Raw genomic sequence first — 26,227 nt, forward strand, 5'->3', positions numbered from 1 at the left:
TACAACGACAGGAGACCCGCTCCTTTGCAATGGGAACAATGTTTTGAGGCCCTCATGCACGTCTCTACCCAGGGACAACGTGTAGCCTCCCAATTTTTGGCTGCCCTGCCTAAGGGCTATACTGAAATACACCCACTTCCTTAAAATGGACACTTAATGTTTTGAGGCCCTCATGCACGTCTCTACCCAGGGACAATGTGGAGCCTCCCAATTTTTGGCTGCCCTGGCAAAGGGCTATACTGAAATAGACCCACTTCCTTACAATGGGCACTTCAGGTTTAAAGGCCATCATGCACGTCTCTACCCAGGGACAATGTGGAGCCTCCCAATTTTTGGCTGCCCTGCCTAAGGGCTATACTATAATACACCCACTTCCTGACAATGGACACTTAATGTTTTGAGGCCCTCATGCACGTCTCTACCCAGGGACAATGTGGAGCCTCCCAATTTTTGGCTGCCCTGGCAAAGGGCTATACTGAAATAGACCCACTTCCTTACAATGGGCACTTCAGGTTTAAAGGCCATCATGCACGTCTCTACCCAGGGACAATGTGGAGCCTCCCAATTTTTGGCTGCCCTGCCTAAGGGCTATACTGAAATACACCCACTTCCTTAAAATGGACACTTAATGTTTTGAGGCCCTCATGCACGTCTCTACCCAGGGACAATGTGGAGCCTCCCAATTTTTGGCTGCCCTGGCAAAGGGCTATACTGAAATAGACCCACTTCCTTACAATGGGCACTTCAGGTTTAAAGGCCATCATGCACGTCTCTATCCAGGGACAATGTGGAGCCTCCCAATTTTTGGCTGCCCTGCCTAAGGGCTATACTGAAATACACCCACTTCCTTAAAATGGACACTTAATGTTTTGAGGCCCTCATGCACGTCTCTACCCAGGGACAATGTGGAGCCTCCCAATTTTTGGCTGCCCTGGCAAAGGGCTATACTGAAATAGACCCACTTCCTTACAATGGGCACTTCAGGTTTAAAGGCCATCATGCACGTCTCTACCCAGGGACAATGTGGAGCCTCCCAATTTTTGGCTGCCCTGCCTAAGGGCTATACTATAATACACCCACTTCCTGACAATGGACACTTAATGTTTTGAGGCCCTCATGCACGTCTGTATGCAGGGGCATTGGTGAACCTCACAATTTAGGACTGCCCTGGCAAAGGAAAATACTACAAAGACTCACTTCCTCAAAATGGGCACATTAGACTCAAGAGGCCTTCATGTACGTCTCTTCTCAGGGACATCGGAGTGCCACACAATGTTTTCACGTAAAATCTTTCATGTATTGATCTCAAAAAGTAACATACACCAGATCTATCTCACTATTGGGTATGTGCCCTTAACATTTCCGCCATGAAAAATCATTTTGGGGTCATTTTGGAAGGTTTTCTGGTGAGTCCGTAAAAATGGCGTAAAACGCGGACAAAATTGTTCACAGCTGTGACTTTTGAGTGATAAATGCTTCAAGGGGTCTTCCCCATGCTGTTGCCATGTCATTTGAGCACTCTTCTGAGACTTTTGTGACATTTTTAGGGTTTCTCCATGCTGCCGGGAGGTCATTTCACAAAAATACTCGGGTCTCCCATAGGATAACATTGGGCTCGTTGCTCGGGCCGAGTACACGAGTATCTTGGGAGGCTCGGCCCGAGCTTCGAGCACCCGAGCTTTTTAGTACTCGCTCATCACTAAATACTATGTGTCTGTAGTATCCATTTATCAATCCCACATGACCAGATGAGATTTCATAAGTGTAAACATTTCTGCAATCTCCCAAGTACCGAGAAAAATGCTGCTCATTCATTGGATGATTGGATTGTTTATGGTGGAACAAAAATCATTTTTTTTCAGCAGCACATCGCCCCGTGCAAGCTGCAGAAGTGCTGTTGATCACATGATTATTGATCATTCTGTGCCCATCATTCTTCTTAGACCTGTGTAAGCAGGCTGAGAAACAATCACCGAAGTTCACCAATATTGTCAATCACACTCATTTAATGGTCTGAACTCCGCGCAGTTAAATGTAATCTAAATGATGAGTGTGATGTTGCATTATTTGAGCAATTAGGGTCACACTTTAATGTTTTGCACACGACCCTACTTTGTCTAAAACCAGCTCTGAGTCCAGTAGTGCCTCTCACCGAGAGCACAGGAGCACATGGCCGAAACTGGTGTTCCTGTGTTTATGGGGAGTCCAAAGAAATATCTGACGGCTGAACCATCTTTCAGTTGTTAGGTATCGAATATATATTGGGGCCTTAACTCTTGAAATCATAAGTTTATGCTGTGTATATCAGTTTTACAAAAGTATTGACCTTGTGTTTATCTAAAGGAAAAAACAGTTCCATATTCTTGATATTTGAAGGCAACTCTACAGACTGCACAAGGATTTAATAGAAATTGTGTGCACCTAGCTATCAATGATTGTTATCAATCAGAGCACTACTTGTTTTCTTTTGGAGGAACATCAATATTGAGTGGAAAAAGTGGAAAATACAAATATTCAGGGGAATGACAGATAGGGTGCAGTAGCTAAGAGCTACTAAATATTGTACAGAGCGGTGCTGTTCATGCTCCATACATTATTTCCATCCGGCCACCATTGGAGCAGATAACAGCTGACCGATGAGTGTTGGACCACTGACCATATATTGGTGGCCTGTATTAGGTCATCAATATGTTACGCATGTAAGCTGTAACCCAATAGAATAGCAATAAATCTCTGTAATGACTCATTTCTTTAATTGAAATGTTGGGTGTTTGTAGAGCAGAGTGACTGTAGCCAAGTGCTAATTTTATGTTTTTGCATAGAATAATGACACTTTGTGACAATTAATACTTTGCATGGTAGGAATGATAGGATGATGTGAGCATGTACGTGGATGTGCTATTAATATATCAGAGGAGAAATTAAGACAAATAGGCATAAAGCCTAATCTTATAACCAGGAGAATGCAAAAAAAGCAATTTGTATACAGCAAACTAAGTTGTACAGAAGATTTATACCTACTTTTTATGTGCGTGGAATGAGGCATATGTGAAGCTTTTTCCTTCATATTCTGCAAAGAATAAGCTTTCCTCCATCTTAATATGATAGACCTCATTTCCTGAACATCTACCGTACATTTTCTGCCATTGCTCTGGAGACTGTTGTCCTTCTCTATATATATAGAAAGAAAGAAAAACATTCAGTACGGTATCCCAAATGGACATTGATAAAAGGCAGAACATAATTTATATAGTTACTTAAGGGCTTTCTCTGAGGCTTAGAGCAGCACAACATTTCACTCTGTCTCTCTTGAATTAATCAGTGGCATGAAGAACACAGGAAAAAATCATTGCCGGGTCCGATAAGACTTCTATATAACACAAATATCCAAACGTTGGTCTGACTATTACCCGGTACTTTACATATTGTGTTTTCACATTTTGTGTATCACTAAAGTTTGATTCTGAAAAAAAATATTTCAGCTCCTGTAACATTACAACAGGTTACAAAGCCGCCAAAATATAGAATAAATTTAGAAAAAAAATTATGACTAAAAACAGATCAAACTTCTATACTCCTCAAAGCGGATTCTAGGGTCATAAAAATTAAAAAAGTGGAAGATCAACTCTCAGCATGTACAGTAGCTGTAGTGGAGGCGAGAGCTGCAGACCTTCTTTATATTGCTTCATCTGCCTGCACAGTGTCCAATTAGTGCTAGATGCATCAGGTAATGTAGAGTTGTCCTAGAAGTGAATGAGTTTGCATTGATTGCATTGATTGGCTTCTATCGTTAAGGAGAATTCAATTACAGGGTCTGGTTTAGGCAATACATTCATCATTTCTGCTCTTTGAAATTGTGTCTTTGGGGGTCTGATTTAAGGTCTGAGTTTGCTCTAGTATGGGGTGTGAATTTATTTACAGGTCTACACTTGGTTTACAATTTATTAATGGTTCTGTTATGAAGCCTGAATTAATTATTAGGTTTTGATTGGGCTAAAATATTTGTGTTCACTATTGAGGCTGTGGATTATTTTAAAAGCCAGGTTCTAATCAGGTTTTGGCTATAAACCTGGTAAGGACAAATGAAGGTCTGGGCTGGACAGAGAAGAAAACGTATAGTGATATTGTTGCTATGGTGACTTATATTAGTGCTTGTTTTAGGGTTCACTTTTGCCTGTCAGAAAAAGAAAGTATACATCTGTTCCATGTTCCAGTTTTATTTTTCTTGTATTTATTGTTGATTTATTGTTGGTTATTTACAGAGAATGCAAAAAAGGGAAATCGAATAAGGCTAAACCTCACCACAGCAAACCTTGTATGCTAATATTGTAGAGACTACATTGAATACTAATGCTCATTTAAGTCTAAATACGCTGCTGATCACCGGATAAAAGAATGCTGGTTCATTGGTTGTAATGCCTTTTTAATTTGCTCAAAAGAGTATTATTCTCGGCACCACATGATACTGTGTAAACAGGACTTGTACCTCCTAAAAAAATGGCAGGCAGTGTGCATTGAACATGGAAAGGAAAAAGAGGGCGATCCGGCACAAATCCTCCTTATGTTAAAACATCCAAGGCTTTATTTAAACATCGTTAAAAACATTGTGAAGACCGAAATCCAGTGTGCATTGAACAATCTACTTTTGATCTTTCTGTGCACAAGCTATGAAACAGGTTATTAAATGACTACTGACTGGCAAACATGTTGCCGGTAGGGGGTCATCTGACACTGTGCATCTCTAATGCTGTGCATCCCTAACCCTGTGCATCTACAATGCTGTGCATCCCTAACCTTGTGCATCGACAATGCCATGCATTCCTAATGCTGTGCATCCGTAACTCTTTGCATCTACAATGCTGTGCATCCCTAACCCTGTGCATCCCAAACACTATGCATCCCTAACACTATGCATCCCTAACACTGGGCATCCCTAACACTGTGCATCTCTAACACTGTGCATCACCAACCATGTGCATCCCTAACACTGTGCATCTCTAACACTGTGCATCACCAACCATGTGCATCCCTAACGCTGTGAATCTACAATGCCATGCATCCCTAACACTGTGCATTCCTAACGCTGTGCATTTCTAACGCCGTGCATTTCTAACGGTGTGCATCTCTAACAGTGTGCATCTCTAAATTTGAGCATCTCTAACTCTGTGCAGCTATAATGCTGTGTATCCCTAATGCTGTGAATCTACAATGCTGTACATCCCTAATGCTGTGCATCAACAATGCCATGCATTCCTAACGTTGTGCATCCCTAACTCTTTGCATCTCTAATATTGCATCTCTAACACTGTGCATTCCTAACACTCTGCATTCCTAATACTGTGCATCTACAATGTCATGCATTCCTAACACTGTGCATCACTAACACTGTGCATCTCTAACACTGTGGATCTATAACACTGTGTATCTATAATGCTGTGCATCTACAATTCCATGCATCTCTAATGCTGTGCATTCCTAACGCTGTGCATTTCTAACGCTGTGCATTTCTAACGCTATGCATTTCTAACGGTTTGCATCTCTAACTTTGTGCGTCTCTAACTCTGTGCAGCTCTAATGCTGTGCATTCCTAATGCTGTGAATCTACAATGCTGTACATCCCTAATGCTGTGCATCAAAAATGCCATGCATTCCTAAGCTGTGCATCCCTAACTTTTTGCATCTCTAAGGGTGGAAACACATCTATGCGAGTAAAATCGGTCCGACTGGGCTGAAAAATACTCGGCTGATTTTAGTTCACGGTAGGCGCGAGTGCAACGCAAGTGCGATGCTTTTTGCTCGCGTGTGTGTTGCGATTGCGATGCTAGTTTCATGCAACATCTTAATTAGATAAAAGCTATTACACATGTGTCATTTAATTAACCTATGGGAATGTGCTGTCACATTCATCTAATGAGCAAAGTTACTGCCACACTCGCAAATGTGAACGGTGGTGCGCGTGTGTGATGCTACTTTTAATCCCCTTCCATAGGAAATCATTGGGACAAATGGTGCGAGAAACTCGCAAAAAAGAAGCATGCTGCGATTTTTTTCTCGGTCCGATTTGGACTGAGAAAAAAATCGCAGATGAGAGCTGAATCATTGACTAACATGTGTCCGATTTCAATGCGAGTTTTTCTCGCATTGCTCTACTGCGAGAAACTCGCAAGTGAGAAGCAGCCCTAAAAGTGTGCATCTCTAACTCTGTGCATCGCTAACACTGTGGATCTAGAATGCCATGCATCCCTAATGCTATGCATTCCTAACACTGTGCATTCCTAACACTGTGCATCTCTAAAGGGGGCTTTACACGGTAGCGATATCGCTAGCAATTTGTAGCAATAGCGAGCGAGTAAGTACCCGCCCCTGTCGCGCATGCGATTGTTTGTGATCGCTGCCGTAGCGAATATTATCGCTATGGCAGCGTCACACATACTTACCTGGTCGGCGGCGTCGCTGTTGACTGCTGAACAATCCCTCCTTTAAGGGGGAGGGACGTTCGGCATCACAGCGATGTCACCGCAACGTCACTAAGTGGCCGGCCAATCAAAGCGGAGGGGAGGAGATGAGCAGAACATAACATCCCACCCACCTCCTTCCTTCCACATTGTGGCCGGCGGCAGGTATGGAGACGTTCCTCGCTCCTGCGGTGTCACACATAGCGATGTGTGCTGCCGCATGAGAGATGAACCACCTGGATAAACAACCCTTACCGATTTTTGAGTTTGGGACGACCTCTCCATGGTGAACGATTTTCATCATTTTTGAGGTCGCTGGTCAGTGTCACACGCTGCGATATCGTTAATGACGCCGGATGTGCGTCACTAACAACGTGACCCCGACGACAAAACATTAACGATATCATAGCGTGTAAAGCCCCCTTTACTCTGTGCATCTCTAACACTGTGCATTCCTAACACTGTGCATTCCTAACACTGTGCATTCATAATACTGTGCATCTACAATGTCATACATTCCTAACACTGCATCTGTAACACTGTGCATCTATAACACTGTGCATCTATAAAGCTGTTCATCTACAATTCCATGCATCTCTAATGCTGTGCACTCCTAACGCTGTGCATTTCTAACGCTGTGCATCTCTGATTTTGTGCATCTCTGATTTTGTGCATCCATAATGCTGTGCATCTACAATGCTGTGCATCTGTAGCACTGTGCATCGCGTAGTATATACAAACCTCTATAGCACGGAGTTAAGAACACGTCTGTATGACTGTTAGACTGATGCATAATTGTATGGAAAGAAAGCTGAGACATGACATTATAACAAACCAATGCTGCAGTTTATTGATCGCCCTGAGTTATACCCCCTGATTAACTTCTTGTTTAATTCTCCTGAAACGCGCTTTAAGCACTGCTTTTAATCACATCACAATGCTGCACAGACGTCTTGATTTGCATCATAGTCAGCACTTTTTTTTTTACAACAGACTTAACATTAGTATTTACTTATTTGTAAAGAAAGCAGCGTATCACCATTCAGGCTGAAGGCGACCATGAGTCCATGATTACAATGCAGTGTAAGGAATGAAGCAGGACCTATTAAGGCTCAAATCATTCAAAAAACATTTTGCATTTCAATTTTCCAGAAGACGAAACAGCAAAATACACAGCTTTACCATATCTTACAATTATATACATGATCATTTCCGATATGTGCTGTGAAAACTGCAGATAAGCACATCATCTAATTGCTTACAAGATTTCAGCTCTGATCTGCAGGTATACAGCGCCACCAAGTGTTTTCTGAAGGTATTGGAAGAGAAATTTTAAAATACACAGGACAACACAAGAAGGCACCATGAACACTTGATTTTATTTATTTATAATTAGTATTGTTTTTCATATACATGTTTTAACTATATTTTCAGTTTTGATGTTTTCACTATTAGTTGTGATTGGCTAGGCTGTTGGGTCTACTTAGACCTAGTATCTGCTGACAGCTGTTCCCAGTATCATGATGATGTGACTTAGGCCTTGATCCCACTTGTTTATATTTGCTCCAATACTCATCCAGAAAAATGGGCTGTCATGCCTATGTCATTGCACATGAGATCCAAAGACAGGTCAGCACCACCCTAATATAGAGCAAAGGCCTGTGTCATAGCCTAAGAGCAACAGGATGAGAAAAAGAAGAATGGGGAGAGTAATAAAAGCTGTATTGTCTCTCAGCTTGTTTTAGTGTTTTATTTTCTATTTGCACTTAGAGTAGTCTTTTAATAAAAACTTTTTTCACTTACATGGTCCTATATACTATTTATTATGCAGTCCTTTTGGTGCCTTGTGTATACCCCTTCTCCTTTTTCTCCTACCATGTTATTGCATATGTAATGCACAGTGCTATGCGAGTCTGCATTTTGTTTTCTCTCCTAGGATCCATGTACCATCTGTATCCAATGTGTTTCTAACATTATCTTTTACATACTATAATAACTAAGCACCATATTTTTCAGATTATAAGATGCACTTTTCATCACAAAAATTTGGGAGGAAAATGAGGGGTGCATTTTAAATTCCGAAGGTAGCTTACCAGGAGATGGTGGAGAGGGGGCCACAGGAGGCAGGACACTGCTCTGTGCGGTGCTGTGGACAATGCTGCTTTGTGCAATGGGTGGGCAACTCTGCGTGGCTCTGTGCGGCAGGCAGGCATTACTGCTCTGTACGGCTCTATGCAGTTTGAAGGCAGCGAGGCTCTGTGCTGTGGCAGCAAGCACTGCTCTGTGCTGGGGCTCGCTGCAGGCGGTGAGGTACTGGCCATTCTGAAGATGTCGGTGGTAAAGGCTTCAAATAATGGCGCCCAGAGTTAGTGCGTGTGCAGATGGAGCTCTCGCCTCAAGCTCTCATCTTAACACATGCCGACTCCAGACACCATTTCTTTGAAGCCCTTACCACCGACATCTTCAGAATGGCCAGTACCTCACCACCCGCAGTGATCCCAGCACAGAGCAGCACCGGCTGTAGCAACACAGCGCTGAAGCCTGCAGTGAGCATCTTGGCCCCCCCTCTGCACCACCCAAAGTATCGCCGTTATCCAGAACCACCCCTGCCTCCTTTGACCCCCTGCTCTACCACTGCTGCCACCCCCACCCCCCAGTAAGATACCAAAGGATTCTAAAACAGACCCGATATTTTTTTTTTATCATTTTTTATCTCTAAATTTTGGGTGCATCTTATAATCCGGTGCGTCTTATAAAATGAAAAATACGGTTATTTTCAGCTAGTCATAATTTATAAAGCCATCGTACATAAAGATATACAGAATATAGATTGAAAGATGGATAGATTATAGGAAGGTATTAGATATATACAAAATAGATAATAACTAGATAAATACCGTAGGTATTATAAAGATGTATCGTGTATATTAAAGATAGATTGATTGATAGAGAGATAGATAGATAGATAGATAGAAAAAAGAATGAAACCAGGGATTCCCAGCCGGTCTCCCATGCCGGTACTTGCCTGACTTCAAACTAGACTGGCAGCACCTCCCAATGTGAATAGGTGAGTATCTGTTCATGATACAATATATGAAAAGTAGAAAAAAACAGTCGCATTCTGCAATAGCACAAAAATAAACTACCTAATGAAGAAATTGGAGGTATTTAGAATATTAGAATGGCCATTATAATACTAGCTCTGGCCATTCTAATATTCTAAATACCTCCAATTTCTTCATTAGGTAGTGTATTTTTGTGCTATTGCTGAGTGCGACTGTTTTTTTTCTACTTTTATTTTTAGATAGATAGATAGAGGAATAGACAAACTTGCACCCTTGCCTTTTATGTGGCACTAAAGGGTGTTTATCCTGGTTTAACCTAATAAATAAATAAATAAATAAAGAACAAGGGGTATTTTATATAAAAAAGCAAAGGTAAAGCAAACAGCTTGAGGCTGTTATTATCAGGCTATTAAGGTCTTTGATTATTGGGTCCTTAAAATCTTAAAAATACCAGCAACAGCCTCCCCAGAAGTGGAGTATCTCATTTGATGCCCCACGACTGACACTGACCTTGGCACTTCTCAATTGCCCTGGTGCACTTGGGTTTAATGTCAGCTGTCAATTGTTCCAAAACAGAGCTGACATCAAGTCCTGGTGTTATTAATGGAGAAGTGTCTGTCAGACACTTCATTTCTAACCCAGTAAGTAAAAAGAAAAAACACACAGACAAGGGCTTTATTCCAACTGTGTTTTGTTACAATTCACAGCTGACATCAAACGCAACTACCATTATCTCAATTGCCAAAGCATTAGGGCAATCGGGAGGGGCCAAAGCAAAGCGCCAGATTTGGCGCTATTAATGTGGTACTACACTTCTGGGGCGGCTGTGTGCTGCTATTTTTAAGCTGGGAAGGGCTGAATAATCATGGGCTTTCCCAGCTTGATAATATCAGCCCACAGCTGTCTGCTTTACTTTTGCTCTTTATCAAAATATCATCTACCTACCTATATTTTTTTTATTTCATTTTATTTTTATTTTTTTTTTCCCTTTGAGACATGTGTGAAAAAAAAAATGTCCATGTGTGCAGTCGGATTTCTTTCACCCACACATTGACTTGCATTGGAGAGTTTTGACCGACATACTCAGCCATAGACAGCATGCTGCGATTTGTTTCCTCAGCTAACTTACATCTGAGGAAAAACTCACAGATAACATTGGCTCAAAGAATTATATTGATGCAAGTGTAATGTGATTTTTTTTCTCACATTGCACTCTTCTGATTTATAGACAAGTGTGAGGCCTTATATTCTCAATGGAAATTTCATTAGAAGGCATATGTAGATCAAGAAGGCATAGAGTTCCTAATTGAAGACCAGCAGCTTCCCAACTTTATGCAGAATAAAGCCACTTAATGATTTATAATAATATAATTTTATTAATTTATATGTTAATGAATGGACAGCCTGTAAAATTATTTTTATTCACCAGAATGGAAACTTTTCCATTGAGAAAGTATGTAAAAAAATGTTGATATGATCATTGACTGGAGATTAAGCCAATGACCTACCAAGATTTAGTAGATGATCAGTAATATGTAAACATATGTTGTATATTATTCTGTATATGCGGCACCCTGGCACGATATAGAAAAGTGGTTATTGCTGTGTGTAGGTGTGATGATGTGATTTCCGTGAACACCTTCACCTTTGGATCCGGTGTTTCTGTTCCTCTTTAAAGGTAACCAACCTGCAGGATTTTCCCATATAAAGTAAAAAACAGTGCCATACCGGTGTTAGCATGGTGAATCAAATCATACCATCAGTTTCCAGACTGGATGTTTCATTGCCAAAAAAAATGTTCTGAAAGGTCTTGAAATGGGTGCATTGCATGATTAATGTGGGCAGTGGGAAGGGACTTTGTGGGTCCTCTGTTTATGTTTCACTTTGTACGTATCCTGACTTGCTCTTTTATCTTTATTTAAGTTTGGCGCCAGGCCGCCATTGCTTATGTTGGTGGCGTATGCATATTGCTATTTTTATGTTGTCTTCATTAAAATGGCACCAGAATCAGGGCATGTATGTATCATGATCACAGGCACCGTTTTATTGAAGAGGAAGGAGGAGGAGGAATGTATACAGAGAACCAGACCCACAAAGGTCTGCCCCATTGCACATGCCAATCAAGCAATGCACTAATTTCTGGACCTTTGAGAATGTTTATTTCAGCAATCAAACATCCATTCTGGAAACTGAAAGTATGATTTGATTCACCATGCTAGAGCCAATTTGGCACTTCCTTTACTTTATTTGGGAAAATCTTGCTGGTTGGTTCCCTTTAAGCCTCTTTATATTCAGGTTAAGTACACCAGATGAGTTGTTATACACAAGGCCCACTTTACTTGGCAGACAACTTGGGTACATAGGGTAGTAGGCAGCCCATTTCATTTTTTCTTCTGGAACAAGCAAGGGCATACTCTTAATGGTTTTTGGGAATCACACTCTACTTGTGTTCAGTGAACAGAGAAACCAAATGAGGGGCACTTACTCTTTTCTTTGTGAATGTGTAACTCTATGGTTCCTGCACCCAAAGAACTGACTGTGATTCCATACAAGGGCCACTCATAGAGCCACTTCCCTCTTCCTGTTTTTCTGACTAGGCAAAACCGTTCTCTTACAAGGTCCCTTTTTCACAGGCGGCCAATACTGAAGTCACTCCTGTCATAGACTGCTCTCATAGAGGTTGCACGTTCTGTTGCCACTAATGTTTCTTTCAATTCATGCTCCCTTGTGCTCCACAACAACTCACTACAATTGTTTGCTCCTGTTCTTCCCACATTCCACTGAGCTCCAAAAAGGAACAGCCTCACATTTTGGGCCCTGAATTTCCACCAACGCCCCTAGCTGGGTGAGTGTTAACCCTGTCACTTCCATCTACAGACTGCTAAACTCTCAGGGAAATCTAAACCTATTAAAAGGAAAACAGTGATCTTTTGTAGCTGGTGTTAGAACTGCAAGCAACATAGCAGACATAAAACCATACTGTAGTGTGAATGGTGTCTTCAGGGGGGAATATGACAACACAACCACCTCCTTTCAAAAAGGGGAATCATGGTCTTAGCACCATTTGTGGGTGCAGTTTGAGTCTTGGAAATCTCTAAATTAGCTGTGACAGTTTACTACTGTTTACTACTGTTACTTCTGAGACTTTTGGCAAATGTAAGTGTCTGGTACGTGAAGATGATCTATACAGTCGACGGCTTCTCATCTATAGTGCTTTGAAAAAGCATTTGCCCCATAGCCGATTTCTTTGGTTTTTTTTTATTTACTACATTTGCTACTCTAGCACACTTATTTGGTTATTAGAAACTTAGAAGGTTTACTTATAAGGGTAAAATGACATCATCCAATAAAAGGGCTTTGATACTCAAAGAATTTAGGTTGTTTAGTTTCAAATCAGGTCTAAAGCTTTAGAACACACATTTGAAACGTAAGCTATCAAGATATTTTTTTCAAAGATGTTTATGGTATGTCATACTTTGCTTTTGATTCTTACTGGAACTTGGTTTAAGTAAAACTTTTTTAATATAGTTGCATGCGGAATACTTGTGTTTTTAGTATTTTTCTGCGGAGCAGAGCACTTAAAATTCATGTGCCTTTTTCACCTTCAAATTCTACAAAGCTAAGGCCATGTGTTGAGCATTTGGTTTGTGTTTACCTCAATATTTTTTAGCTGAGATGAGTGGACCCATAGAAGTTTAGGTTCACTGAGTTTGGCCGGACTTTAGTTAAAAGTTCAGTTCAGGATCTGGACTTGACCCCAAATCTTGAACCCTATATAAGTTATAGGGAACCCAAACTACTGGATTCTAAAATTGCTCTAAAAAGTAAGTCGCAGTAAGGGCTAGGGGGGCCCACGTTAAAAAAAACGATGTGGGCCCACCTCATTTTTGATAACCAGAACAGGTAAAGCAGACAGATGAGGGCTGGTATTATCAGGCCGGGAAATCTCATAGTTAGTTGGCCCCCCCAGCCTAAAAATAGCAGCATTCAGCCACCCCAGAATTGGCGCATCTATTAGATGCGCCAATTCTAGCGCTTCCCGATTGCCCTTGTGCTGTGGTAATTGGAGTAAAAATGTTGCAGTTCATAGCATCAAGTCCCGGGGATAATAATGGATGGGTGTCAATCAGACACCCCTATTGTTAATCCAGTAAGTGTAGTTTTAAAAAACACACACATGAAAAAAAGTTTATTTGAATAAAGACTCCCAAAGACTCTCTTGCTCACCAATGTATTAATTCAAAAGAAATCATGGAAGTTCCAATGTAATCCAGTGGTGTAATGCCCCCTTATGCCCATCACATCTTGTGGAGCTATGTTCTGAGAATGTTCTCAAAACGAAGCTCCATAGGTCATTGCTGGTCAGCAGCAAACCTAGAATTTTTCACGAGTGTGAGAAGTACCAAATCTACTGCTTACCGGGAGTGACCTATGGAGCTTTGTTCTGAGAACGTTCTGAGAATGAAACTCCAAAGGAATTGATGAGCGTCTTTAGACACTATGCCAAAAGATTGTGTTGGAACATGCAGGAATTATTTTGAGTTAATAAATTGGTGAATGAGGAAGTGTGGGGGGAGTCTTCAGTCAAATGAACTGGGTTTTTTTTCATGTGTGTGGGTTTTTTAAATTTACCCTTGCCAGGTTAGTAGTGAGGGTGTCTGATAGATGCCTCACTGTCACTAACCTCAGGCCTTGATGCCAGCTTTCAATTTACAGCTGACATCAACCCCAAAAGTATTACCCCAATTGTCACTGCACCAGAGCAATTGGGAAGAGCCAGGCAAAACACTAGAATTGGCACATCTAATGGATGCAGCGCTCCTGGAATGGCTGCAAGCTGCTATTTTTAGGCTAGGAAGGCCCAAATAAACATGGGCCTTCCCAACCTGATAATACTGACTCCCAGATATCTACTTTACTTTGGCTGATTATAAAAAATAAAGGAGACCCCATGCCATATTTTAATTATTTAAATAAATAATTTAATAACACAGCATGAGAGCCTCTCTGTTTTTGATATTTTTGACTTGTGGATGAATTAACACCAGAATATGAGATAAACCTAAAAGGGCCCTAAATCTGCCCCTAAGTTCTCTCCCTACCTTGCTGCAGAGGTCGGCGCCCTAATAAACACAAATGATGCCCCTGCTCACCGATGGCTCACCCTTGGAGACCGTAATAAGTCCCTAGACTTACAAGGCCTACCGACGACTATGTAATCCACAATATTCAAAAAACTGACCAAAGGTAAATACTAAGCTCCCAAGCTAATAACAAACATAAGCAATAACCAAATGTCACGCTGTGTCATAATACACCAATCATGGAAGGCATAGACCAACCTGGGTTACCGGTGCACACACAGCACCCAAGGAGACTGAACCAAAAAATATGTATAATCAAAAAACAGAGCTTAAGGTCAGACTATAAGAAAGAGAGAAAGATGTGAAACTTCCCTTTTTAAATGTGATGATGCAGAACAGCCTCAATGCATTTCTCCTGTGTTCCAGGTTCTTCAGGAGGCCTGACTGGGTTATAGATGTTCAATGATGGTGTGGCTATACTGCAGCCAATGTGAATATTTTTATTTTTTTAATATTCATTGTTCACAGCAGCGTACAGGCATCTTCCAAATGCAATAAAGAGTGTTGATTGACTGTGCTGCAGCCTTTCAACAAACTTTATTAGCATACAAACAGTACCTGAACTCCGAATCAAGGCACGCTCACTGTATAGTGCCACTTTTTCAACTGGTGTTGAGTTTTGTTATATTTTTTTTTTTAATATGCCTTCCGTTTCCCCATGCTTTGAGTAGCATGCATACAAATTTTCAGCCAATTCTGTCCACTGTGTCATTCTGCACATGGCTCCAAACATCTTGGGTTAGAGAGGATCATGACAGCCTGTCTACCATTTTACATTTTTTTAAAAAACAAATATCAGGACACTTTAAAACCTTAGCAGCTTTATTTAAAGCAAGGCACACCAAAGAGAGAGAAAAAAAAACCTCATCAAAAATGTGATAAAAATGCATGTAAAAAAAGCCATACAAAAATGCAATGAAGAAATGCAAATAACCTAATTTAAATAATAGGTGCAGAAAGGGTGCATAAATTCTCTGAAACATCAAAAATCACCAAAAGCTCATTGTGGGATCATAGCTTTACTGTTACAATGACACTCTAAGGCTATGTGCGTGTGACGCCCCTGGCCTATTCAGGTCGTCACAGGGTACTGCACAAACTGCCCTCCCTATGCAGTATTCAACCCCATGGTTCTGGGTCTCTATCCTGCAGTACTGCCTCCACCAGCATTCAACACCACCACCACCAACAACAACAAATCCTAGATACATCTTGCATCACACCGGTCAGGCAAACCAGTGGGCTGCTTAAGCAGGAATAGGGCCGCCCACCTACGGGTCAGGCAGGGAGGTGGGAGGTGTTAGAGTAGTCGAGTAGTAACCCTCGAGCTGTGAGGAGCTCTGAGTAAGCTGGAAGTAGTGGCTCCCAGGGGAAGCAGACTAGGTCACAGACGGTGGTCTGGACCTAGGGGAGTCGGACCCTTGGTCACAAGGGATTGAAGCTAGGTGCCTGGGACCCATCAAGGAGGACAGTCAGCAGCCTGGTACTATCACTGGTCCGGGACCCCCTAGGTCGGGGAGAAGCTTCAGGCGACCATGCAATTAACCTGCGGAGGACAGGGACTGTTCCCACGAAGCTCAGAGATCAGAGGCACTAGCACAACGAGGGGGATAGGGCTTTCCTAACCAGCGGCCCACTGAAATCCCAAGCATGAGCTCCTGAAAGCAGGCTCCCTCACTTAGCCACAGTGGGGAGCGGGACCCGGCAAGTTTCAAGCTACCGGGCCACTATGGACAATCTAAATTTTGTACCAGGAGGCAGGTCACGGACCACAAGGCAGTGCTGCAGGGGTGGGACCCATACGAGCTCCCCTCGAGTGACAGCGGCAGTCAGAGACTTGGTTTACCTGGTTGTCAGCGTCTACTTTATTGCTGAGTGAGTACCTGATTGACCTTTTCAACCAGCAAGCCTGCACTCCCCCTGCACCCCAGCACACCATCCAGAGTCCTGGGGCTTTCCTCTACCCGTGGAGGGCAACGACAACTTGCTGCCCCACTCCATCACACCGGGTACTCCAAACGGCAGCGGCGGTACTCCCAATTACTGTACACCATGAATGGCGTCAAGAGCTATATCTCTCTTGTAAATGCCCCTTTTCCATTTGAGTGTGGCCCCTTGCCGCTGGGTCCGGAGACCTTTGAGCCATGAGTAATCACCCCCACGGATCCGAGCGGTTCGATCCGCTGCTGGGGCAGCACACCTCAAATTTCTGGCATCACGAACAGGATACGGACTGGGCCCACTAACCTGGGTGACATGCACCTTGAAAAGTGAAACTGCATGTCAAAAGTCCAATTCCCGCCATTTTCCGCCATCTTTGGCACCAAAACGCCATCTTCCAGACCAAAAGCGTGCAAAGCCGAAGCCCCGCCCTTCGTCCCAAGAGTATAGCTGGAACCAGAAGTTCCCAGGGGGCCCCAGCGCGCAAGTGAGTGGCTGGCGAAAACCAAGGCGGCGTGACGGGATGTAACAGCAGAAGAGAAGCAGGGATGCCAGGATTCTGCCATAATGTTCCTGGGCACAGCAGAGGCAAGATGGCGGCATCAAGGGACTGGTCACCAGAGCGCGCTGCTCCTGAGACCGCGACCTGGATTGAGCAAGACACCAGGCAACTCTGCAGGAATGTGGACACAATTCCTCTTTAGCCTGGACCATTGGAGGGAAGAGATGAGGAGCCTGGCAATGGCGGTGCGAGTCCATGAGATAGAAGTCCCACGCGAGGAGTGGGTAAGCAGCTACCCAGCCCTGGTTGACACATCACAGGTGTCACACAGACCACACATGGACCGCACGGATGTGATCCATGTGACATGCACCAGAGAAAACACACCTGCCTGTAAAATAAAAATTTCTATACTCACCTTCTCCAGCGCTGCTTTCTCTGCTGCTGCTAGGAAATGCTTCCGACCCCGCTCATTATGTTCATTGCATATTTACTCCACAGCAGCAGCAGCGGGAAGTTGGCAGGGCCGGAGACCATAGATCAGCACCATGGACAGCAACGCCAGGGACAGGTGAGCAGAAAGTTCCTGTTCTCTGTGTGTTATCATGGATAACATAAACATAGCACACGGAGAACAATATGCACCTTTGACATGTCCGTGAAAAACGTGCATGATTTTCACGGATGTGTGAAAGAGGCCTAAGGCTGTGTGCACGCGCTGTGTTTTTTTCGAGTTTTTTTATGCATTTTTTTTCTTGCAAACTTTACTCAATCTTCAAAGGAAAAAAACATCCCAGCAAAGTCTATGAGAATTTTGAAGTGGTGGGCACAAGTTGCAGATATTTTCCTTGCAGATTTTGGTTAAGAAAAAATGTTCACCAAATAATTCACTTGGTGACTTATTTCTGTATTTTTTCCAGCGTTGTTTTTCCTATCAGAACACATAAAACAAGTACATTAAAAATGCTTAAAGAAACACATCAAATAAAGTAAAACAGCGGCAAAATATGTGCATTTTGTCTGCAGAATTTTTCCTGCCAAGAGATGTAATTTTTGATTGAGAAAATCTGCACCCAAATCTGCAACATGGGAACATAACCTTAGAAGACTCAATTTTTATATGCTAATAATGTGAACTTGCTTCTTCACGTCAATGATTTTTCTCAAATATTTCATCAGTCTTTTTGATGTCATCAGAGTTTGGTAAATGCATTAGCCTTTAACTCAGATAAAAAAATTATGTAAATTTCTCAAACTTCTCATATCAAGTTTTCCATGGAAAATGGACAGCATACGATGACATGCTTTGTCGAGTTTGATCCCACACTTGGCTCAATGTAATTAAAGTGATTTTGTGCGGACTACTCAATTCGTGGAAAAAATCGGACATGTAAACTACCCTATACACTTTTGTAAGAGTGCTATCCTTGAAAAACATTTGACCCTGCAGTCATGTTGAGGCCCTGCAGAAATGTATGTTTATCCTAGAAAACCTATTTCTTTAATCAGTGTTGAGGTTTTCGGCTTCTTGAATAATCTACTGAGATTTGTTGTTTTCTATTATATTATGGGAACAAATTTTCCTTCTTTATTGTCAAAGATAATCCACCAAGAGAGCAAATAAAACCTGCGCAGCAGCTTCAACTGAACAGATGGCCACCATAGGCAGCCAAACAACAAAAACGCTTCAGTGTATTCACAGTAAGTTTTTTTGAAGAGTTTATTGGAGAAGATCCTCAACAAATTGTACCTCAATAACAGTTGGAAAACGTCCTCAAATTATTTTGTATGTGAAACATACTTTAGTGAATATGCACACTGCATGTTTTGTATGTGGATTTGGCTTGGAATCTGGCTGAAAAAGTTTCACAAAAGCACAGCATAAAAATGAACTTGCATATGTTTCTTCTTAGGGTACGTTTACACTTGCGTTTTGCATGGATGAGTGCAATTCGATAAAAACTGCAATTGATTTCTCATGCCATAGCAACATGCGGAAAGAATTTCAGCATGCTGCATTTGGCAGCGAGTCTCGGCTCACGCACCCCCATACAAGTCTATGGAAGTGTGTGAAGCTTCGCACTACACTCGCATGTAATCCGGCCGCAGTGTGCAGAGACAAGCCGCGGAGGAGAGAGAGAAAGTGCTCGCTTCCATCTTCTCCACAGCTGTGAAACGATTGTGTAACGCCCCCTCAGCAGCAGCCGAGCCGCTCTGATCTGGAAACGCGGTGGCTCAAGGGGTCTCCAGACACTTGTGCGGACACTTGATTAAAAGGGGGCTATGTACAGGGAGACTAGAAAGTTTGTGACGCCACCCACGGTGCGTGGTAATGTGAGTTCGTCGCCCAACATGGGACGCTACCGGTTTTTGTGGTAACAGGCTCAACCTACTCCTTTGCAGCCCCTTCCTGCGACAGTCCAGTCCCAACGTCCCAGATCCCAATAACACGCCACCCAAACAACCTGTTCCCCTTGGAAACCTAAAATTAGTCCGTGACCGGGTTAAGGTCCCGAGTGTTGTATTTTAAACGACTATGGTTAGCACAGGAGGTGCAATTATTTTATAAGACACAAGTCTGTGTTGGTCATGCTAGTCCTGTGACCGTGGTCCATTTTTACTTATATATATAAAACTTTAACGGAGTCCATGTACCGGGTGTACACCTTTTGACAATCTTCTAGCAAATCTGGTAACTTTCACTCATTTCATTAAAACTGGTTGATTAGACACTTATTCACTAACATTTTCTATATGGAAAATAATAAACTGTGGAAAATAACTAACGAAAACACTGATACCTAACAGTTCTATGGCATCGTAACTACTGGTACCGTATACTTTTAATACTCTAATAATAGATTGTCGGGTCCCGTAGCCATGCTTCCTTGCGACTACGTGCTACTGACACAAACACATACCCTTCCTCAAATATCACATGCTTCGTTACCTCCAGTGCATACCAGCCCCGCTTTTCGCAATGCCGCGTATAGGTAACCATCTCTTCAGGCTGAAGATTACGCTCCGGGTGGTCCCAAGGAAGGTGCTGCGCCACATCTCGCTGGGACACATACACCCCTGCTGTGAGACCTGCTTCGCGGATAAACCCCCATCCTTGCTCGGGGTCAAACCGCTCCACAAGGCCACGGCACCGTGGCCCTTTTACTCGGGAAGCAGTGCTTCTTATCTGCTCTTTTTCTTCTCGATCACGGGCGGCAAGCTCCTGTCATCTTCGGTCTTGGGTTGCAATTTCTGACTGTAGCTGGTACTGTTGTCGTTCCCAGTAGGGGGCATCAGCGTCAGGCCTCCGCTCCCTATCTGGTTCTGGCTTTACTTGAACTCTGGTGGCCCCAACAGCCGTCGGGATGCCGCATGGTAACGGAACAGGCAGACATCTTGGTTCCGCTGCCACTGGTGTAAACTGATGAACCGACTGCTCCGCAGCCAGGATTGCAGGGCTTGGGTCCTCCACCTCTGAGGTCGGGCCCGGTGATGCGGCCGGGTCTTGTCTGACCGATGTCTGGGTGACCTCTGCCGTGGCTGGAAAGAGGGCCTCAATCTGGATCTCTGCAGCCGGAGATTCTGATAGACATACTGAAGGTTCCGCTTCCGGAGTTGGTGGGGGCAGCTCGGCATTCGCCGAGGACGGGGTAGTCGGTAGTGGAGCGCTCACTGCGAGTGGGGACGGTCTGGATCCCTCAGCCACTTTGGCCGGATTTGTGCAATCTGCAGGGACTGGGTAACCGCTTACCCTCTCTTCGCATGGGATTTCAATCTCATGGGCTCGCACCGCCACCGCCAGGCTCCGCATCTCTTCCCTCCAGTGGTTCAGAATAAAGAGAAACTGTGTCCGCATCCTCCGGCACAGCTGCTCGGTTTCTTCCTCTATCCATGCCGTGGTCCAAGGGAGAGCACGTTCTGAGGACCAGTCTCGCTCTGCCATCTTGCCACTGCGTCGTTCAGAAACGTTATGGCAGAGTCCTGAAATCCCTGCTCACCTTCCACTAGTAACACATTCTGGCCCGCCCCCTCGGTCTTTTCGCAGCACTCTCTCGCTGACCGTGGCCCTCTGGGGACTTCCGGTTCTGGCCTCACTGCGACAATGAGGGGCGGGGCTTAGGCTGAAAATGGCGGAATTGGTGGGAAACAGAATCCTGACTCGCGGTCCTCGGCTTTCAAGGCGCACATCACCCAGGTAAGTGGGTCCTGCTCATATCCTGTTCGTGACACCAAGTTTTCGAGGTGTACCGGCCCCGCAGCAGCAGCCGAGCCACTCGGATCCGGAACTCAACAGTTGAGTTGTTCTGACTAAACAAAGAATTTAATATTTTACAATAAATTTAATTTTTATTTTATTGGAGGCATCCTTTTTCTTGCAAATTTTGTACCGACAACCCGGACCTGGATGAATCTCCAATTGCATGGATTACGGGTTTTCCAATTTACATCACGGTGAGCCTCAGTTTTTTTTTTTTCTTTTGCAAGTAACTACACTTCAAGAACACTTGAAGAAAAAAACCTCTTCCAAAAATCTCCAAAAAAATCCAAACAAATTGACATGTCGCAACATTCAAAATCTCTTTGTTGGACAGTTTCCACAATTTAAAAAAGAAAAAAAGCGCAATGGGCGTGAGATTTATATAGATCATGTTCACTTTGCCAGAATTGTAATACACTGTAGGCTAGGAGAATATGGCTGTGCACATGTCCGATTTTTTTCGTTGGATCCATTGAAGACACGTTTGATTTTGATCCGAGTGTCAGATCAAAATCGGTATGGGTCAGTAACACAAACTCACATTGCACTCAGACAGAATGGAGAAAGTATCATATTTTTCGGACTATAAAACGCACCGGACCATAAGACGCACCCTGATTTTAGAGAAGGAAAATAGGAAAATAAAATTTTAAGCACAAAATGTGGCCATGACACACTGTTATGGGGAAAGGATCTGCTGCTGACACTATTATGGGGGTAATGTCCCCAAATTCTTTACTAAGGTACCCAATCCTGGTAATGAACCTCCTGCCTTATATATCCATATATATATTTGCCTTATTCTGTCTGTCTGTCTGTCTGTCTGTCTGTCTGTCTTGCTCCAAAATTGTGTCCTTACGGTGACACAAAGCTGATTGGCCGCTGGGCTCGCCATGGCCCCGCCCCCCGCACAGATTGGCCGCTTGCCCAGGCTGCGCCCCCACACGGATTGGCCGGCCGCTCGCCCAGGCTCCGCCTCCCCCACAGATTGGCCTCTTGCCCCGGCACCCTGTAGGCATTGGCAACTCGGCCATGCCCCCCCCCTCCCGCAATGCATGCTAGCTCTGGCCCCGCCCCCCCCACGCATTCCCCGAACCGACACGGTCAGGAAGCCACGACTACCAGGTGAGTATTGTACCCCTGGGAGCCCACATCAGCGTACGCCGCCAAACCAGCCGACACATACCCTCGCATTGCTGGGGCTGGCCGGCGTATGCTGGTGTGGGCTCCCGTGCGAGCGGGGGATGAGATACGCTGGTAACCATGGTAGCATAGTTACCAGCGCATCAAGGTCCTGCAGCGGCGGAAAATACACACACGCACACACATAACAGCACACACACACACACACACATCAGATCACACTCGCTCTCACACACACACACACACCTCACACACACACCTCACACACACATCACATCGCATCCACATACTCACAACATCCTGGGATATCGCTTGCTTCTCGGCGGCGATACTGTGCTGTGAGATTCCAGGACCTGCCGGAGGATCACATGGCCAGAAGCATGTGGTATCTCCGGATGTTGTGAGTATAAGCGCGTATGTGCGATATCGTCAATGTGTGTATGCGATCGGGTGTGTGTGAGTGTATGCGATCGGGTGTGTGTGAGTGTATACGATCGGGTGTGTGTGAGTGTATGCGATCGGATGTGTGTGAGTGTATGCGATCGGGTGTGTGTGAGTGTATGCGATCGGGTGTGTGAGTGTCGGCAGAAGAGCACGGCGTGCTGGAGGAGGCTGGGAGGAGAGAGGCTGATCCTGGGGAAGGCTGGGATGGGAGGCTGAGTGAAGAGAGGCTGATGCTGGGGGAGGCTGAGGCTGGGGTAGGCTGGGAGGAGAGAGGCTGATGCTGGGAACCGAAAAGGCTGATGCTGGGAGGAGAGAGGCTGATGCTGGGGGAGGCTGAGGCTGGGGTAGGCTGGAAGGAGAGAGGCTGATGCTGGGAAGAGAGAGGCTGATGCTGGGAGGAGAGAGGCTGATGCTGGGGGAGGCTGAGGCTGGGGTAGGCTGGGAGGAGAGAGGCTGATGCTGGGGACAGAAAAGGCTGATGCTGGGAGGAGAGAGGCTGATGCTGGGAGGAGAGAGCCTGATGCTGGGAGGAGAGAGGCTGATGCTGGGGGAGGCTGAGGCTGGGGTAGGCTGGGAGGAGAGAGGCTGATGCTGGGAGGAGAGAGGCTGATGCTGGGGGAGGCTGAGGCTGGGGTAGGCTGGGAGGAGAGAGGCTGATGCTGGGAGGAGAGAGGCTGATGCTGGGAGGAGAGAGGCTGATGCTGGGGACAGAAAAGGCTGATGCTGGGAGGAGAGAGGCTGATGCTGGGATGAGAGAGGCTGATGCTGGGGACAGAGAGGCTGATGCTGGGGACAGAGAGGCTGATGCTGCGGGTAGAGAGGCTGATGCTGCGGGTAGAGAGGCTGATGCTGGGAGGAGAAAGGCTGATGCTGCGGGCAGAGAGGCTGATGCTGCAGGTAGAGAGGCTGATGCTGGTGCAGCATGGGGGATGGAGCACGATGGTGGGTGCGCAGCATGGGGGATGGAGCACGTTTGGGAGTGCGCAGCATGGCGGATAGAGCACGTTTGGGAGTGCGCAGCATGGCAAATGGAGCACGTTTGGGAGTGCGCAGCATGGCGGATGGACCACGTTTGGGAGTGCGCAGCATGGCGGATGGAGCACGTTTGGGAGTGCGCAGCATGGCGGATGGAGCACATTTGGGAGTGCGCAGCATGGCGCATGGAGCACGTTTGGGAGTGCGCAGCATGGCGGATGGACCACGTTTGGGAGTGTGCAGCATGGCGGATGGAGCACGTTTGGGAGTGCGCAGCATGGCGGATGGAGCACGTTTGGGAGTGCGCAGCATGGCGGATGGAGCACGTTTGGGAGTGCGCAGCATGGGAGATGCAGCACGATGGGGAGTGCGGAGTATGGCGGATGGAGCACGTTTGGGAGTGCGAAACATGGCGAATGGACCACGTTTGGGAGTGCGCAGCATGGCGGATGGAGCACGTTTGGGAGTGCGCAGCATGGCGGATGGAGCACGTTTGGGAGTGCGCAGCATGGCGGATGGAGCACGTTTGGGAGTGCGCAGCATGGGAGATGGAGCACGATGGGGGGTGCGCAGCATAGGGGATGGAGCACGATGGGGAGTGCGCTGCATGGGGGATGGAGCACAATGGGGAGTGCGGAGTATGGCGGATGGAGCTCGTTTGGGAGTGCGCAGCATGGCGGATGGAGCACGTTTGGGAGTGCGCAGCATGGTGGATGGAGCACGTTTGGGAGTGCGCAGCATGGCGGATGGAGCACGTTTGGGAGTGCTCAGCATGGGAGATGGAGCACGATGGGGGGTGCGCAGCATAGGGGATGGAGCACGATGGGGAGTGCGCTGCATGGGGGATGGAGCACGATGGGGAGCGCGCTGCATGGGGGATGGAGCACGATGGGAAGTGCACACCTCCCCCCAACACACACGCGCGCGCACTGCACAACACACCACACACACACTGGGAACCACAAACAACTGCCCTACACAGACACCCACACACACAGACAACGCTGCACACACACAACACCCAACACACAAACACCGCGGCACACACAAATATACGCACATACCGCACAACACACACATTGCACAAAACATACCTCCCCCCAAAACACACCACACACACACAAACCGCGCAACACACACACACACACACACACACACAACGCTACAGACACACAGCGCTCCACAAACAACGCAACACACATACAACACCGCTCTCACCCCCCGTCACACCCAGACAACACCCAGAACATGTACAGCCCCTACACAAACACTTGGTAACTACACACAACAACATCTATATATATATACAAAAATCATACATGAACTACACAATACGTAGATTCTAGAATACCCGATGCGTAGAATCGGGCCACCTTCTAGTATATATATATATATATATATATATATACATGTCCCTCATCCTGGTATAGCCCCATCCTGCTACTGTATATGCTGCCATCCTGGTATGTACTCTCATCATGCTATATACTCCATCCTGGCATATGGCCGCATCCTGCTATATACCCCCATCCTGGTATATGGCCGCATCCTTCTATATACCCCATCCTGGCATATGGCCGCATGCTGTCCTGCTATATACCCCATCCTGGCATATGGCCGCATCCTGCTATATACCCCCATCCTGGTATGTGCTCCTATCCTGCTATATATCCCCATCCTGGCATGTGCTCCCATCCTGCTATATACCCCCATCCTGCTATATACCCCCATTCTGGTATATGCCATCATCTTGCTATATGCCATCATCCTGCTATATACCCGCATCCTGCTATATGTCCTGCATCCTGTGGCACACAAAAAAACCCCAAAACGTTTATACTAACCTTTCCTTGCTCCACGCAGCATCGCTCCTCCTCCTGTCTGTACCGTCAGCGCTGTGTGGAGCCAGCCACGATCCCTGCAGCACAGTGATGTCCTCCTTTCTGTGCCGGCGCTGCTGTGTGGACATGTGCGCACAGCGATTACGTCATCACTGTGAGCACCGCTAGTCTCCACACAGCCGCGGCCGGCACAAACAGGAGGAGATCTTGGTGCTGTAGGGGAACGGTTGCCAGGGGTGATAATGTGGCCGGCTGTTTAGTAAGCGTGCATCCCCCGCCTATCATCCCACCCACCTGTCAGTGCCGGCTTCAGCGCTGAGAGATGGGACGAGAGGATGGGAGTGCATATGTAATGAGCGGGCCCACGTGGTCACAGCAGGCGCTGCTGCAGCCTGCTTGTGCCCCCAATGACCCGCTCCACCGCAGCACCCTCATTCCCTGCAGCCCTACATTCAGACT

The 26,227-nt window shown here is 45.4% G+C and overlaps 1 protein-coding gene across 4 annotated transcripts in view; it reads right to left on the reverse strand.

Annotated features, from left to right (window-relative positions):
• The window catches only part of KCNT2 (potassium sodium-activated channel subfamily T member 2), a 1,626,062-nt gene that overhangs the window by 534,958 nt on the left and 1,064,877 nt on the right, over window positions 1-26,227 (reverse strand). For all 4 annotated transcript variants that reach the window (XM_075322033.1, XM_075322031.1, XM_075322032.1 and 1 more), the window contains exon 15: window positions 3,022-3,171. In XM_075322033.1, coding sequence (XP_075178148.1) covers window positions 3,022-3,171 — 150 coding nt within the window. The remainder of the gene's footprint in view (window positions 1-3,021; window positions 3,172-26,227) is intronic.

This window comes from Anomaloglossus baeobatrachus, chromosome 8 (assembly GCF_048569485.1).
Source record: "Anomaloglossus baeobatrachus isolate aAnoBae1 chromosome 8, aAnoBae1.hap1, whole genome shotgun sequence".
Taxonomy (NCBI): Eukaryota; Metazoa; Chordata; class Amphibia; order Anura; family Aromobatidae; genus Anomaloglossus; species Anomaloglossus baeobatrachus.